This window comes from Rosa chinensis, chromosome 2 (assembly GCF_002994745.2).
Source record: "Rosa chinensis cultivar Old Blush chromosome 2, RchiOBHm-V2, whole genome shotgun sequence".
NCBI lineage: Eukaryota > Viridiplantae > Streptophyta > Magnoliopsida > Rosales > Rosaceae > Rosa > Rosa chinensis.
In genome coordinates, this window is record NC_037089.1 from 22,647,046 (window position 1) to 22,665,615 (window position 18,570).

The window sequence follows — 18,570 nt, forward strand, 5'->3', positions numbered from 1 at the left end:
TGCGTGCCTTCTATCACTTTCTTGTTCATGAAATGTTCTCGCTCTAAGTTGGATGAAAAATATAGCAAAATATGATATTTGGTGTTAATTGCAACATTATCAGAGTTATTTAGTCTTTTAATACAAGTTTACGTCTTAAGCTATTAAGCCGAAAGTACGTGTGTCAGTACGTTACATGTCATAGATTAGGGAAATTGATCCAAATGCTACCTAAACTATCTCACCTTATAAACTTCAGTATATCAAGTTTCCAAAATATCAGAATGGTACCTGAGATTCGTACCCTGACAGAATTTTGGTACCTAGAACCGTTAGCTCCGTTACAGAAACTAGCAACAGGCATATTTTGATTATAAAATGACCAATTTATCCTCTATTCTTCCCCCAGCTCCTCTCTTTCTTAGTTCTTCGTTGCCTTCAACTCTGCTCGTTTCATCTCTATCTCTGACCAGATCAGTCGCAAGTACTACCATCCTCCGATGCCCAACCACCACGAAGACAACTACCACCACCATCACCACAACAACAACCACCACCATAATGATCTGGGCACCCAGAAATTTACTCAGGGCACCCATGTTCTCTGCTCTTCAGCTTGTCGCTGCTTGATACACGACACACTTTCCCGGCCACCAATCTTCCTTAGAATTCCCAGCAAATACCAATCAAACAACTCTACCATAAAGTTTAATTAGTTTTCAATCCATATACATAATCAACTCTGTACAATACACATGTAAATAGAACCCAGAACAAACTTTTCTTATTGAACAGAACCCAGAACAAACTAGAATGCAATTTTCCAAGATAAAAAAACTCAAATTTTCAAAGTGATCGAAGCTTGTAGATCTAAACCAGCAGTGGTCCAAATCTGCGCCTTAACCACCTTATCATCGACCCTAATGCTTCTGGTGGCAAACTCAAACCCAATGGTGGATTTCGATTCAAGGCTGAACTCATTCCTCGTGAACCTAGACAACAGGTTCGATTTGTCACCGCTTAAACGGCACCGCTTTCCCGACGCAACCTCAAACTCATCTTCTTCCTCCTTAAAAAGCACCGCTTTGGGGCACCACCAGTTGCTTCCATCTGCGATCGCACGATCTCCGCCACAGCACCACCAAAACCTCAATTATCAAGACAACTGAAGTCGTCGCAATCAGCACCGGTGTTCGTCACCAAGCCTCCGAATGAATTCCCAAGCGCCGACTCTACCTTCCGCGAATTCCAACGATGCTGCGACTCCCACGAGAGAGGGAGTATGATTGACGGAGAGATCTGGAATACTTTGGGGTTTGGCTTCTGGGTTTTGATTGTTTTCAGTTATGGGTTGTTTTTATTTCTCAAAATTACATCTTGGATTTTTGATCTTTGATCTGGAAAGAGAGAGAAAGGAGAACAGAGGGAGAAAAATGAAAAGATTGTTTAGAGACCAATTTCCCAAAAAAAAAAAAATTTAAGACATGAAAGGACGAATGTGCCCTTTAAAAATTGCCAGCTGGCAAGCTACGTAATAGAGCTAACGGTTCTAGATACCAAAGTTCTGTCGGAGTACGAATCTCATATACCGTTCTGACACTTCTGAAACTTGATGTACCGAAATCTATAAAGTGAGATAGTTCATGTACTGTTTGGACCAATTTCTCCGTAGACCGTCGGTAATTTTTAAACCTCTATTACCTGTAGTACGCGCTCATCGATTGAGAGCTCACTAATTCCGGACTCGGTTTCGACAAGGACCTAACGGAAAAGAAATATGAGAAATACAGGACGAAACGAATAAAACAGAACTAAAAGGCCCTGAAAAGCAATATCTTCTTCTCTCTACCCATTTGTCCTTGTATAACACCGTGAGCTCCGTCAAAACCTTGGAGGCTGAAAAAAAATGGCGGCAGAGGTGGTGCTGCAGGTGGCCCTTCTGATCCTAACCCTTGCCATATTCTTCGCCATACACAAACTCTCCAAGCAAGCCTTAACCAAGCTCCGAACCAACAACCGAGCTACCCTCCAAGCCACCCGACACTTCGTCCTCGGATCCCAGCTCCTGACCCGAGCCCGATCCACTCCCCACAAGACCCAGTCCCACTCCCACGCCAAATCCGCTTTAACCGAGGCCGAGAAGGCCCTCTCTCTCTCGCCCCGAGACCCGGGCCCGCACATCCTCAAAGCCCTAGCTCTGGATCTCTTGGGCCACCGGACCTCCGCCCTGCGATCGCTCGACGCCGCCTTGTCGCCGCCGTGCGTGAAGTCACTCGCGGATAGGGAGCGTGGGGAGGCGTTGGTGAAGAGGGCGGAGCTGAAGCTCGCGCTGAACCGGCGGCGCCGGGTCGACTCGGCGGTCGAGGATCTGGTTGAAGCGGTTGGGCTGAGTTCGGGTGAGGATGATACGACGGCGTTTTGTTTGTTGGGTCAGTGTTACGAGCGGAAGGGGATGAGGGACGAAGCTAGGGAGGCCTTCGAGCGGGCCTTGACGATGGATTCTGGGTCGGCATTGGCCCGTCAAGGCTTGGACCGGTTGCGGCTTAATCAAAGTCCAAGCCCATGAAATTGGACCTGGCTAATGGACTTGGACTGATTTGGTGTCGTGAAGGCCCGAATTTCTGTTGGAAGCATTTGAGGCATGGGGAATCCTTTCCGGGTTTTGAAAGGGAGCATGGTTCTTTTTTTGGATGATATTGGTTGCTTGATTTTAATGGAATGTATGGACTCTGATTTTCGTGTATTTATTTTCATAACAGAGTGTTTGTATAACGTTACATTGTTTTCTTTCATTTGCAATAAGACAATAGGCATGATGGCACAACTCTAATTTTTTTTTTGAATTCGTCGTAATAATTCAAACACAACATCCACAATAGAACATCCATCAAATCAGGCATAAACATAGGCCTACGCCTAAAATGGTAAACATACCAGAATTTTTCTAACTTGAATATATATTTGCATAATTTTCTTTTCCTTTCTAATGACGAGCATCTCTAATTGTCATTTATCTCAAATCAGAATGAAACATTACATACATTTCCATGCCATCTATAAACAGATTTGAAAATATGATATATAGGATGGTACTTAACTTAATAATAATTCTGTCCATTCTTTTCAAAAAATAATAATAATAATAATTCTCTCCACCATTGAATTTACATCTAATGGTGGTTAAGCACAATTTATTTGGTCAGCAACTGACCGGGTAAACATTATTGTATGGTACGTAGGATAATAGCTCTCACTGAACATCCGACTCTCACAAAAACTACTAAGCCTAGAGCTAAAATGCAAAAGGTGCACAAAAGTGCATAGCTCCCTAAAAAATAGGGAATTATTGGACAAAAACTAATCTAAAAAAACTTTAGGCCAAGTAACTAAAGCTGGAAGCAGCAGCCCAAGTCCCAAGGCTAGGCCCAACAAGGTTGGCCCAGCTCAGCTCTGTTGGATCATAATTCATATATATATATATATATATATATATATATATATATATATATATTTGTGCCATAAAATATGAAAATTAGGTTCTAAAAGTCCAATTTAGTGTTGACTAATCTAATTCCATATTTTGTAGAAAATCTTGACAAAAAGAGAAAAATTGAAATTCCAGCGAATTTTACTTGCACCACCAATTTTGGTGGCACAACTCATTCATGAAGCAATCCTAGAAAAAAATGAGTTTAAATGGAGCAATAAAATTAATTTTGATTACTCTTTTGGCCGGAAATTATAAGGGAAGTCCACATAAATCATTATGCAAAACAGTTGCTGCAAAGCAGAAAACTACAGTTTCAGAATCAGCTTTTCGGGAACAATTTTGGAGAGCATTTCTTGCTTCATTCCAACTGCATATTTAAAGAAAGGGCTAGTATTCCTCGAAGATGTGATGTTTTACTTCAACATGAGCCAAGAACTAGTCGGAATCATCAACAAGGCAGCATGATATCAAGTGCAAAATAGGTTTCCCAATAAGACAGAAACTGTCAACTTTTCACGAAGTTTTTTTGGAGATCTTTTCCGGGGACTTACTTGGATTTTTTTAGAAGTTTATTGATCATTCTTGAAGATATGATGTCATAGATTATGGATAATTCGAGAACCATCCATAAACATGGCAATAGAAAGTCAAACATAGTCCAAGAATGAAGCTTTAGAAGCAGAAAACAAATCCTAGTCTAATAAGGCTAACCTGGTCGAGAATCATTTTTGGACAGTATTACTCTGCATTTTTGGAAGGTTTATGATGCTGGGATTATCAAGGAAATTCCTAGAAGAATCCTACAAGATTATGGCAAGATTAATCTGTGAGACCCATAAATTCTAGGGGTTAGCTCAGCGATTTGCCTCTTAAGTCAAAAGTGAACATTCCCTTAACTTTGAGTACCTAACCCAATTTAAAATTATTTTTGACCAAATTTCTTAATCCATCTCTTCATTTTCGGCCTCCTTTTTTTTTTTTCCCTTATTTATAAAATAGGATAAAAGGATTTCAATTCTACCCCCATGGTGACTCGAACCCAGGACCTCAATCCTAGGTAATAGGCGCTCTAACCATTGAGCTAACACCCTAGCTTATGTTTTATTCATGTTACAGAAGTACCATCTTTATACTTTGTTTTCAGTCAACTCGTTTCATTTTAATTATATCCTCCTTATATATTTATCGCTTAGACATTTTTCCCAACCAAAACACTCAAACAATATGGGAGTGGTCAAATTCTGATGGCCCTCAATCAAAGCGATTAACTCCATAGTTAGTATGACGTTAAATTTCAGTCATGAATGCAGCAATTATTACGACAATAGCTATGCACGATGATTACGATTATAAGTGCACAATGAATGACTATCATAAATACGCAATGAATGACGGTCATAAGTACGCAATGATTAACTGTTATTAGTGCAGCAATAATTGTCATCATAATTGTGTAAATAAATGCAGCCATAAAAGCAGAAATAATGGCGGCTTGTTCCCCAAGTAAGTCATCGCCTATATAAAGGAGGCTCTATGTCCAGGTAATTCACCTCATTTTGATTCTTGCTACTCCATTACTAAGAAACGTACTGACTTAGGCATCGGAGAGTTTTCTGCTAGTACCGCCCTTCCTCGTCAAGTCAACTCTCGAAGAAAGCTCCTCGATTATTCCCGGTCAACTCGTGCTCCAGTCTGCATTAATTGGTGAGTCAAAAACCTTTACGAAATTTTCCCTAAAAAGTGGCGCCGTCTGTGGGAAACACTTTTCCCTAAAAAGTGATGGCGAGAGCTGCCCTTGACGGGATCCCATCTTTGTCACTAAGAACTAGAAGTGACGAAATTTCCCCCCACATAAGGGTCGAGGGTGAAATCCGGGTTGAGGGGGCAAAACCCTGGTAACATAGACTGATGTTCTTACTTTTAGTAATCATTTGTTTGATTTTCGCTTCCTTTTGTAATCGAAAAGTATTTGTGCCTGTGGCCAGAATAAATAAAATATTATTTGCTTAACTCATGTGATTTCATGGTAAACCTTACTTGCCGAACAAGCGGGGATAGCTACAACCGAATCTCATTTCATAATAAATACATGAGGCCAGTGGCCCAAATTAAGCACAAGGCCGGTGGCCAGAATGTAAACGCAAGGCTGGTGGCCGAAATAATACACGAGGCCGGTGGCTGAAATATAGGTGCAAGGTCGGTGGCTGAAATAATGAATGAGGTCGGTGGCCAAAATGTCTATGTGAGGCCGGTGGTCAAGAGGAACCAAGAGGAATGTATGAGGCCGATGGCCGAAATGAATATATAAGGCCGGTGGCCACATATAATTATCTGAGGTTGGTGGCCAAGATGAATAAAATGTTGTATATCAGACTCGAAGGAATATGGGGGAAACTATATGTCCCGTGCAGAAACTAACTCTTTACCTGAGAGCAATCCATGAATTCATCATATACGGTTTGATTTTGAACTCCTGATACTCTGAATATACTCATGTTTTTAATTGTTATTGAAATTCTCGTAAGAGCGGACTCTTGATAAAGTTGGCAATGACATATAGGTAAAAAATTGTCTTCATTTCAACGCATACGAGCACACACAACAAAGAAAAACAAGGGGCAATATTGGGGGGGGGGGGGAAGGTAAAGGAACTATCGATGAAGAGATATCCTCGAGAGGAATAAAGCTCTCGGTAAGCCCTTAATTAAGGAAAATTATCTTCGACGATGAAAGGTCAATGAGGAAGTATCCTGAACGAGGAGAGCTCTCGATTAAGGAAAGGCAGCGTCGACAAGGAAGGTCTCTCGACAAGGAAGCTCGCAATGAAGGAAAAACGTCGTCGACGAGGAGCTCTCGACAAAGGAAAAGCATTTCCGACGAGGAAAGCCCGCCCGAAGAAAAGTATCCTTGATGAGGAAAGCCCGTGACAGAGGAAAATATCCTCGACGAGGAGAGCCCACGACGAAGGAAAATATCCTCGACGAGAAATGCCTGCCATCAACGGGGAAAACTCACGACAAAAAGAAAAAACACCGTCGAGAGAAGAAGCTCTCGACGATAAAAAGGCTCACGGTAAGGAAAAAACACTCTCAGCGGGGAAGAACGCTATTGATGAGAAAAAATCTCGTTGCACGGAAAAAGGCTCTCGACGAAGAAAAAAACTATCTCTGAGGAGGTGAACTCTAGAGGATACGTAGATTCGAAAAGGAAAATGCTCGAGGAGGCGACCACACCGAACACTGGAGGTGTCAAATCTTGTCGAGGTTCGAGGTGATAACCGCATCAAGGCTAGTAGGAGCAGGAGATCATACGGCGTCAAAAGTGGGAACCTCATAGTTAGGCTCAGGTCAAGGCCAAATTTTAGAAATTTCCTCTTAGGACGAGTGTCCAAAGAGAAAATTTGGGGGCATTGTGGGGGTAGTCAACGATTTTGGCCTACTATTATGACGGTTAACCTTAGCCATAAGTACGCGGGTAATGACAATTATAAATGCGGCGTTAACTACTGTTGTTAATACCACAATGAAGGAGGCTATTAAAGGCGGTCATAATGACACGGCATGATGGCGTTAGTAAATAACGCGGAGTGATGATGTTAATAAATAACACGGAGTGATGGTGTTAATAAGAACAGGCATTAAGGCAATGTTAAACGCAACTTGTAGTGTAAGCACTCACTCACCAATAAATAGGGGGCACCATGACCAAGTACAATATCTGATTCTGACTCTTCTTACTACACTACTAAGAAACGTACTGACTTAGACATCGGAGGGTTTTCTGCAGGTACCCCCTCTCCTCGTCTAGCCGAAGGTAAAACTTCGAGTCAACGCTCAAAGAAAGCTACTCAATCATTCCCGGTCAGCTCCCGCTCCAGTCTGCATTAATTGGTGAGTCAAAATCCTTTACGGAATTTTTCATCACCAACAAACAACAAAAGCCAAGCTCTGTTCTTTTTCCCCTTTCACTCCAACTCTCCCCTTTAGCTTAGAAACGTTTGAGTCTACTCACTTAGCTTTGATCCAAACTGATAACAAATCACACTCTTATTCCCGCGATTTGGTTCACTTCATGTTACAAGGTATGAAGCCATAGTTTGATCAATGTTCTTTTGAACTTTCCCAACTTTCTCACCTCCAAGTCTTTTCTCATTTTGCATTTCTTGCAAACCTCTTCTGAATCACTTATTGCACCATGACAGAACAATTGGAGGTTGAGCATTCAAACAGTTGAGTTTCTCTTTACCTTGCATGTCTATCAGATAAGTTCTTTTGGTGAGAACCTCTACTTTTAGTTAACTTTCTGTTCTTCAATCCGTTCAAGTTTGTTGTGGATTACACTTTTGACTAACCTTATCTTTGGTAAGTCTATTAGGATTAGTAGAATTGAAGTAGATCAAGGTTCAGATAATGCACACCATGTGTTTGATAGTATGCCTCAAATACAACAACCAAGCTGAACCAGTAGGATATTCTATGATTTTTGAAAAACCTATACTTCCTTGTATTACTCTCAGTTTTTAACACCTTGAATAAGACTCTTCAATAAACATTTTACACCTGGTTTCGTGAAAAACGAAGTTAAAATGAGATACTTATGCTATTTTGAAGTTATTGCACTGTTTCAGGATTTCTGCATAATTCAGCATTTCTGTCATTTCAGATTCTTGTTGACCATTCGTTTGAACTGTAAATAACATCAAACTTTGCGAGATAGTAGCTTTATATGTCTACTTTAAAACTGGAGAGTTGTGATTAAAATCATTGAAATGATGATTGTTGGTGAATTTTTCCTTCTTGTCACCATTTTTCTGAAATCTTTTCAAACTTGCAGCTTTTTGGTACAAGACAATTGATTTGAGAAACTTTTACTCTTTTGTCAATCCCCAATCTTCAATTAGACATGCAAAGAATTCCTTGAGTCTTAAATTTTCAGTTCGAAAGGTTTTATCCATGTTCAAAAGTACAAAGCTTTGTTTTCTGTGTATTATGATCAGTGTCTTCTTTTTAAAATAAGCCCATATATGGTGAAGCTCTAGCCACTGCTTAGACTATAAAAGTGTGACTATGTCTTACGGGAGAAAGAATATTGAGACTGATGGTGGTTTACATGTTCATAATAGAATCAAGGACTCAAGTGAGTTGAAGAGTGGTTCTGTGGTACTTGCTGGGAGTTATATACATCAATGATTCTAGGTTGGGGGTCTTCACTAGTTAGAGCTTTTCTTGAAAAGATTTCTATGTTTTTGTGCATACACATTGCATTGTTGTTAAGTGGTGACTTGAGAGTGAAGGAACCAAAACGACTTCCTTGGGTTTTGATCCCCTAAAACTCCGTAGGGGCTGTATGGGTTGGAGGATGTCTAACATCCTTTCAAGTGTGGCATCACTTCTAGGTGGTATGGTGTAAACGGCCACTCTCGCTACTTCTTGCTGGTTGTTTGTGCATTTACTTTAGCAAGCAAGTAGTTGGCACTAAGACCGGTCATCGGTTTGTACAAAAAAGGGTACCCCTTCATACATACTTTTCATTGGAAACTCGCATACAAAACTTTATTTTTCTGCCACTGCATGTTTAGAGTTTTATTGGTACCAACTTTGTTGAAACGATAAAATTCACACACCCATTTACAACTAGGGCCATCCACCGTAGGAAAATATGAGTGCTTTATTTAAAATTAAAAGCCTCTAATTAAAAAAATAAAAGAAAAAGAAAGAATGGACAAGATTGATAGCAACTGAAACTCTAAGCAAAAGAAGACGCTTAGGGTCATCAAGCTAGCCTATTTTGGGTTTTATAAAAACGTGTTAGACTCCTAGCTTTGTTAAGAGTCTAGATAACAATGCAATTGCAAAGAGAAGAGTTGCATCCTTCACGGGTTCTTGGAATATAAGTTCCCAAACTATTTCAATTTAAGTGGAACTCCAAAACCCTCCAGGTGATTAGAAGTCAAACTCATCACCAGTTCACTATATAAGTGCTACATGAAAAGAAAGCAGAGGACGAAGGTGAGGAGCATAGTAGTGTGAGGATGATTGTGAAGAAGCAGAGGATAGCAGCCGAGGAGAGGGAGAAAGCAAGAGAGAAGAGGGTGAGACTTTCACCACCGATGTGCACCTTTTCCTTTGTTGTTCTCAAATGCTGCAGGCCTCCAGTGATATCGTAGGGTATAAATATCATATATGCTCCGACATAGCATGAATCAGGGTGTTGATATTGTCGTCGAGCTCTAGCATGACGTGCTATAGGGTTCCGTATCATCCTCGAGCTCTGACACAGCATGCCTTAGGGTGTCGTATCGTGGTCGAGCTCCGTCTCCCAAAGCTATCATAGCTACGATGCTTCACCGAACTCGCTCTCAACAGCAACAAAGCAAATACAAAGCTGCTGGGGTACGATGGTGCTGAACGACAACAAAGGAAACCAAAGGCCATAACCATCCCTGCTCTCTGTCAACCGTCATAGACAAACAACCTGCCCCAAATTCCATATTTTCTTTTCAAATAACACAAAAAAAATTAACGGAGGATTCACCTTCGGAATCAATAACACGAAAGAAAATAACACTTGGTTTGAAGAATATGCAATATGGCACAAAGAATGAATGTGATGGTGGCGTTGCAGGCCATGTGGGGAAGTTTAATTAAGCCATGCACAAAACAAAAGGCTTAATTAACAATTGCACGAAACAACAAAGTTAAAAGCTTGATGAGGTGCCGCCATTGAAAAGCAAAAAAAAAAAAAAAAAAGGCTTGGCGGTGGGGTGCTCCCTAATCAAAATTGAAAGTTCAATTAAGGTTAGAAGACAAAATGGCAAGGTGGAGTGCAGTAATACCAAAAGCTTTGAAATAATTATCAAAAGCTTTGAATTCATGCAAGAATCTTTTGGCGGTGGCTCTAGGATTGAACATGAAGGTTTCAATTAAATGAAATCAATGTGAACAAGACAATTGCAGAAATTGACAAAAGCACAAGCAAAAAAGAGAAGAAAGTGAATGTTCTGATAACAAAACTTACTCTCAATGTCAGCAATAATCTATGTGTCCTCCTTATGACACCTGCAAATAAGCAGTAAGGAAGTTAATTTTCTCCTTCAAATTGAGGCCTGCACAAAGCTAAATCTATTCTCCATGATGAAGGAGCACCATTGAAGCCATGAAAGAGGAGGCCAAGAAGGTGAAGCTTGGTGATCTAATTGCGCCTGCAAGCAAAGAAAACAAAACAAACAAAAGTTTAATTAAATCATGGTCCTAGAATCAATGAAAGAAAGAAGCAAAAGTCAAAAAGACAAAGCTTACGAAGACTACCTTTGCCAAAATCTAGTGAGAAACTGCGATCCCCACACCATGATTCCATCGCATGTTTTGGATGACGGTGCTCCAAATTACTGCTGTGAGATGGCACCGCTTCGACCTCACAAATGTGTTGCTGGCCTGAGGAAACACAAATGACAAATTAAGAGGTCTCTCACCAAGAATAAAGACATAACCCCATCTCCCATTTGCTTCGTGGAAGCTTCTGTGTACCCATCTCCAAGACCAACTCTAATTCAATTTCAGTCTTCAAGTCCACCTTCATTCCGTTTTGGTTTTGGGTTTTTTTCCGAGACAGAAAAGAAGAATAAAGAAGTGGAATGGAGAAAATAGTAACTGGGCCTCCGTATCACTTTGAGCCTCTGAAAAGGCCTTAATGGATATAGACCAAGGAAATGACTCACAAGCAAAGCCCATCTTATTTTTGGGCCCATTTGAAGAGTTTGGTGAGGCTCGACACAACAGGTGTCCAAATAAATGATACCTGAACATCAATTTCGTAAAAAAATACTTCGAAACCCAAAATGAAATTTCTTTTGGTACAAAACCAAGAAAGCACGAAAGCAATAAATTTTATGAACTACAATGGTTTGATCCCTTTATAGGGTATGTAGGCAATCTAGCGACCCACTAGATACAACCACAAATTCAAATCAAATCCTTGACTCCACCAGTCAAATTCAGCCAATCCGAAACCCTGACTTCATTAGTCAAATTCACCTAAGCACCAATTAAATCAAATCATTCCCGAATTACCTAAAAGCAAATTCAAGGGTTCCAAACCCTGACAAATAACCCAAGTCTAAAAATAAATGAGTCATCTACCCATTTAATTCTCAAATGACTAGAACAACATGTGGGTTGATCCCGCAAGGGTATGTAGGAAATCTGGAATCAGATAATCTAGATGCAACCACATCCTAAACACTATTCCTATTCCAAAAATCCAAGCCCTCCAATGGGTCATTCACTCATTGAAACTCTTGAACTACGAGTGACTTGATCCCCTCCAGGGTACGTAGGCAATCCATTCCAAAATTTCTGGTGCAGCCGTAAAAACAAACAAACACACATTGGTTTCTTTATAATTGGAATCAAAGGGTGTTCTCTTGTAATAAGGGATTATAATTAAGAGATACATTCTGTCTTGAATGGCTCGAACTCGAAATAATTAAAACTCCATTCTGTTAATGAATACGAGTGAAATTACCTTGGGTGACATTTTTACTTTGTGCAATTTTTAGCTCAAAAAACTTTCAATTAGTTTTCAAACCTGGCTAGCGTTACTTCCTACTGAGCATATGAACGTAAGCGATGCTCACCCCTACTCATTTCAGGTATTGTGCACGAGGTTGAAAGGGAGCAGAACTGAAGTGGTGGCTTTTGGAATTTTGCTGCTTGTCAACTCCTACCTTTTGAGGTCTTTTATCCTATTTTGTAATCCTGATGTTATTTAGTGTATTGAGCCTTTATTTTGCTGGAACTATTATTGTGGAAAGTTGAACTCAGCTTGTTGTAAATCTGTTGAAAGGCTCACTTTTGCCTTATGTAAACATCTAGGCTAGTCATCTATTGAATCACTCTCAGTGATCTATTTTGAGCCATGTATATATTAAAAGCCATGTTTCTCAGCTTTAGTATGTGAACCAGATTTGCATCCTTCTGTCTCCTATTTTCAAGTTTCTATCTACTCTTGCTGAGCTTGTTACTTCAGTTGGATAAATCTTATTTGCTGCTTGTCATTGCTTGAGATTTGCCCACAACTTGTAGTGTGAAGCCTCAGATTTCAGACCTCCTTGAAGTCTATTTAGTTTGACTATCTTGAGTTTATTTATACCAGATCTCACTTGAGTTTATGTAGTAATTTTTTTTTTATCACCAAAGGTTGAGATACGTTTATTCCCAATCTCAAGTTTGCAGCTTTCCAAAAACTTAGTTTCGTTATCTTTAGCCTGGCGCATCTTAAGAAGTTTGAGTATTACTTTATCAATACTTAAGCTTCGTAAGATTTGCGGCGCTGTGACGTCAACCATTTTGGGGCGTTACATAATCCATCATATTATCTTTTGGCTAATAGGCATCTCTTGCACACTTTCTCTTCCATGCTTGTCACCTTAACTTTGGTGACCCTAAACCACTCCAACACTCTTCATCTTCATGTTTCTCATGCATAATAAAGAGAGCTTGTTGCTCCTCTCTTCTCCTAAGTCATCATCTTCTACTCTACACTCTTATAGCTCATCATTACTTCATTCTTTTTACTCCATCTCTTCTATACCCTTTTTCTTTATTTTTAGGATCTATTATCACTCTCATACTCCATCTCCATGCTTCTTACAATGCTTGAGCTGCTATCTTGGCTTCTCATCATCATTTCCACACCTCTATCTTCATCTATTTAAGCATCTCTTCTCATAAGGAAGATGCATCACTCATACCACCCCATTACATGTTTTTTTTCTCTCAATGTCCTCCACAAAACCTCCATCTCCACCTCCTAAAATCCAAACCTCCATTACCACATCATTACTCCATCACTACCACTCAAAGTTGGCCGAATGAGCATCATATCTTCATCACCATTCCATTCATCATCACCATATATCAAGAAACTTATCATCCATCCATTCCACCATCAAGGATGATTCAAGGAGCATTAAAGGAGGAAAACGAAGGAGAAGCTAGCTACCCATTGATTTGTCAAGCTTCAACTAGTTCATTCTTTCCTCAACTCTTTAATTTACCTTGATGAACTTTATAGATTTGCTGCTAATTTGTATGATTATGAGTGAGTAATTACTTTGTTGGGGCTCGGGTTGAAAGGCCTAGCCAAACTTATATGAATTGATGTTTTAATTTACATTTGATGTTATTTGTTATTTTCATCTTCATATGCTAATTCAAGAAGTGAATGCATTCATTCAAACTTAACTACTTTGAATGTGTTGTGTTTGTCATCTCATGAAAATATATTTAGGGAGTAGTTAACCTTAAGTATTGATAGCATGGTTGCATCCGCTATGTGCATGATTATCTAAACTGAAAGCTTTATGCATCTAGGAACAATGAATTGAGATTTAACCGGTAATAGGATTTGTTCTTAGATATTTAATTCTAAACTTATCCTTTTAGAATAGATAACATTAAAGGAGTTTAAGCCTTTGTAGTCTTATCCAGATGCAAACAGGGTAATTGGAAAATTAGAATAACATCACTTTTATTTGAACTTCAATACTTGCAAGGGAGGTTAGTGGTAGACAATCTAACCCCTAACTTCATCCATCATATTACTAGTTTAGTTTAGAGTAGTTTAGTTTACATTTGAGCATTTAATTTAATTTGTTTCACCACTTTATCCAACAAACAATTTCACTACTACCACAATACACATACTCACCATGAGCCTAGATTTCTTTGTGAATTTAGGTTTGTAATTGTACATTTGCATTTTTTAGCTCTCCTTAGTTTAACATCCTAGCTAGCGAAATGAATCCAATTCTCCTGGGTTCGACAATCTTTCTTAAAAATCTCTATACTATTACTTATATCCCTTATATTTGAGGGTGACTATTTGGGTAACAAGCTCCAACCTCTATCTCTCCAAGCAATAATGTTGCACGCACACTGTGACCTTTGTCGTCATGACCACCGCGAGCACACCCACCGTCGCCACGACTTAAGAAGCACTACCACGACGCCACTACCCAGAAGACAATGAATGAACTAGTGCAACATTTTCAAACTCCACAAGATTTGGATCCCCTACGCTTCAAGCCGCCGTCTGATCCCTCGATGTCTCCAACACCAACGCCATCACTTGAAACGATGCCCACAACCCCTTGCCACAGAGATGCTTCAAACCAGACGCCGAGGCCGATCACCTACTTTTAACCCTCCAAGCAAGACAATCCCAAGAAACAAGGGAAATAGGATAATCAAATCCCGTTTGGCAGCATCCCAATGTCTAGCAGGCAAGCGCCAATGCTAACGATAGTGGCCGCGGAAGAGAGAAAATATCACGGATTTCTGGTTTTCTCCCTAGTGCCCCTCTTTGCATAGCTAGGATTAGAGAGCTGAGAACTCTTAATTTTATTTATTTATTTATTTGCACATTTAAATCTATACCCAATAGTTATATTGACCAAGGTTCTGTTGTATATTGTGTTACATTAGTTCTCATTACTTTATATTGGTAACAAACTACCAATTCGTTTGAAAATATGAAGGTTTGGAAGTTGCTCTAAATTTCTCTGTGTTACTTTAAACTAGCGCAATCTATTACCTTAATTTTGGATGTTGTTTTTTTTTTTTTGAAAGAAATGGCTGGTGCAGCGGCCCTCACGCCTTAACCATTAATGAAACCGAGGACATAGTGCCTTAACCCCAAATTACAATAAGCCTCAAGAGACCCACCTGAGATAATAACAGGCATCTCATCTATGAATATGCATTCTAACATGCACCCTTTAGCGAAGAGTGCTCTACGGACTACTCCATTCGCTTTACAATTGTGGTGACAAACCGGAAAGATAATGCTCACTCGGAGCCATGAGTAACCAATACTATTAGCTTTCCTTGTATGCTGCCAACAGAAATATAACCCGGTGACACTTAGTTTCATTCTGCCACTAGGAGGCTGCGACCATTTGACAAAGCAAGGAACTCACCTCCTACCTAGAGCAGACATGGCACGCAAGGTGAGTAGGCCGGGACGAAGCCCACATTTCCAACCCAAAACATGGTCAGGACTTATTAAAAGCAAAAAATAAATTGCAACTAAAGAACCAAACAAACTGAAAATTAAAAGCAATACAGCCCTAATTAGGCCCAAGACCCGACCAAAGATGTGGAAACGCCCCACCAAGCCCGGAAGAGTTCCAGCCTCATTCCCACCGTCGCACACCCACCACCATCAATCGATCGAGCCTTCACCGCCGCGACATCATTGTCGTGGATACGCTGCCACTCGCCGGACCAGAGATGACAATGCCCATTGGGCAGATCCCAGATCTGCAATGGGTTTGGCACCACCGATCAATTCAGATCGGATCGATCTCCTCCTGGCAGAAAGATCACCGATCCCAGCTTCAATCCGCCGCGCGGCCCCCAAATCCGTCGAGCCTTAGCTCTCGGTAGCGGTGAATGCCACCTGCACCACCCTCTTAACCCCGACAGCCACCATCGAACCTGGCCACTCTTCCAGCCATCTCAATCTCCTTTCCCCATCCTTGAACCGGATTTCAGACCCAAATCCTCCACCAACCAATCAAGCAGCCAAAACGGCTCTAGAACACAAGGTCCCATCCAACGACGATGTTGCTAGGACGTGCCGCCGGACGGAGAAGCAAAAAAAATCTTTTTCTACATTACACAACAAACCAATGAATTTGTAATCGAAAATAAGAAAAGTCTAATCATATAACAACAATTTATTTATTTATTTTTTTAAAAAGGAATGAAATTACAAACAAATAACCTCTAATACGACTAACTGTCAAATTATCTATGAGAAGCCTAAAGGAGAAGGGCTTGACAAAAAGTCTAGTTACAACAGCCATATATGTGACAACTAATTATCAGTCTCAAATCCATGTCTAAATTGTTTTTTCTTCTGACACTCTTGCAAAGTTTCTTGCCGATGGAAAGCATCTTCAACATGCAGCAATGCTGGGGCTAACATAACCATCTTTCAGATCTAACATAGTCGATGCCTTTTCTTTTTATCAGATTCTCTCTCAGCGTCAAGGGGGAAGGGGAAGAGGAAGGTGAAAAAGATGAAAGAGCCAAAATTTAACAAGATATTGAGATGAACAGAAATTAAGTACACCCTTGTGTCCCCTGTTGAAGAGAATAACTTTGAAACGATGCCAGTCTGGGTCCTTCAAGTATACCTCCCGTGAGGAGCATAGCTTTGTGGCCTTCTCTTCTATGGCCTCCCTGTGACTCCATCTAGAGACTATTCCAACAAGACATAGAATTATACAAATTGTTATTGGTAATGTAAATTGTGTGATTAAATAATTTATATTAATACCTCTGTTTGGTAAATCATGGATCCGATATTTTCAAATTGTAAGTATTTTAGGTCGAACACCATCTTTGGATCATCTTCGTCTTCTCTTTCAGACGCCTCTGAAATTTTCACCATTTTCTCTACAAAAACCATCTAAAAAATCATGCCTAGTTTTCGAGTGTGCACCTACTAGTTAGGATGGGAATAGTTTTGTACTTTTATAGTCGAAGTGGACGCCTGGACGGTTCTAGAAAGGCAGTTTGGGGAAAAAAAATGGGCGTGATGTGGTTTTAACAAATTGATCCGAGTGACCCTCAGAGCCGGCTTAGAAGGTGTGCAAACTGTGTGATGGAACAGTGCCCCCAAATTTTGGGGCCCTATATATACTTCTTTGTACATCTATATTATTCATGAAAGGGCCCTCACTACTGAAAAGCTTTGTAGTTTAGTTGGCAATCCACTCTCCTTCCAACTTAGTAGTGCAAGTTTGATTCTCAGTGAGACTGATTTGCTTTTGGGCCCTTTTTCCTACCCCCATTTTCTTGTTCTTTTGGCCCCTTTTCCTCATGCAAATCACCGGCATTTTTATTTCTTTCTTTTTTTGGGCCCCCTTTTCTTCCTCCATTTTCTTGTTTTGGTAGATATTACATTTATCCTTGATCCTTCGTTAATAATTCATAATTGAATTGTAATTTTGTTTGTAAATGGATTTTTATTAACAAGCTTTATTCCTCTTTCTCTCTAATTTTTTTTTTGTTTTTAAAGAAGTGGAATAATAATATAAGATAAGAGGGCCAAAAAAAAGAAGCCTAAAGTAATTAGTTATGTATTTATATTTGTTTGTATTATTGTATATAACAAAAATTTTCAATGATATATTCATGTATAATCGCATAGAGAATGCCATATTTTCTATCTTGCACAGGGCCTCCAAAACTTTTGAGACGGCTCTAGTGACCCTAGAACATTTTTTCCTAGATACAATGCACAGTTCTATATAGCCGATTTTGGAAATGTAATAGGCGACAATCAATGTATTAATTTTTGAAAAACAATGATGCGTGAATGTGTATGAGATCTTACCTGCTATACGTGATATAATATTTTGTGAACGAAAAAGAGGTTCTAAGAGCAACTCCAACAGCTTCTCTATAATTTTTGTATTATAGGGAAGCAAAAGTCAAAACTTTAAGCAATTTTTCTTCTTCAACTCCAACAGATTCCCTAGTTTACAGCAATCTCTAAAATCTCCAAATTCTTCCTTAAAATTTTAGAGATTGCTGTAAATTTAGGGAATTTTGTTTTCTCTCTCCTCACTTTCCCTAAAATGGAGAAAGTTATAGGGAATCTGTTGGAGCAAAAGAGGCTCGTTTTTCCCTAAAATAGAGAAAAACTAAAATATGGAGAAGCTGTTGGAGTTGCTCTAAATTGATCTGTTTAGAAAAATTAGGGAGTTGAATTCATATGCGAGAAATAGTTTTTCTTAAATTAGTCTATTTAAATTTAGGTGTCTATCGTGTGTACTTTTGGCTAATGCTATGTATTTTTTCATGTTTCCGGTTAGAGAATTTTAAATACATCCCCTCAATTACTCAATGCACCCCCTTATATTTTTTTTTGTTATTTTTTTATCAAACTTCCATCTATGTCATTCCTTATTAAATAAATAAATGAGAAAAACTTATAAAAAAATAAAAAAAAGATCGGTTATGTATCATGAATTTGTAACACCCCCAAATTCTTTTTATGTCAACTAGTGTTTGAGTAAGAGTAAT

General features: G+C 39.5%; 1 protein-coding gene across 1 annotated transcript; it reads left to right on the forward strand.

Moving 5' to 3' along the window:
- Window positions 1–1,776: 1,776 nt before the first annotated feature.
- On the forward strand, window positions 1,777–2,803 carry LOC112190348. Its single transcript, XM_024329784.2, has one exon. It carries the CDS (start codon window positions 1,886–1,888, stop codon window positions 2,543–2,545), a length of 660 nt encoding a protein of 219 aa, XP_024185552.1. The 5' UTR covers window positions 1,777–1,885; the 3' UTR covers window positions 2,546–2,803.
- Window positions 2,804–18,570: the final 15,767 nt, after the last annotated feature.

Bases quoted from the DNA above. Each gene is read 5' to 3' on its own strand.
- LOC112190348 (XM_024329784.2), top strand. From the start codon at position 1,886: ATGGCGGCAGAGGTGGTGCTGCAGGTGGCCCTTCTGATCCTAACCCTT.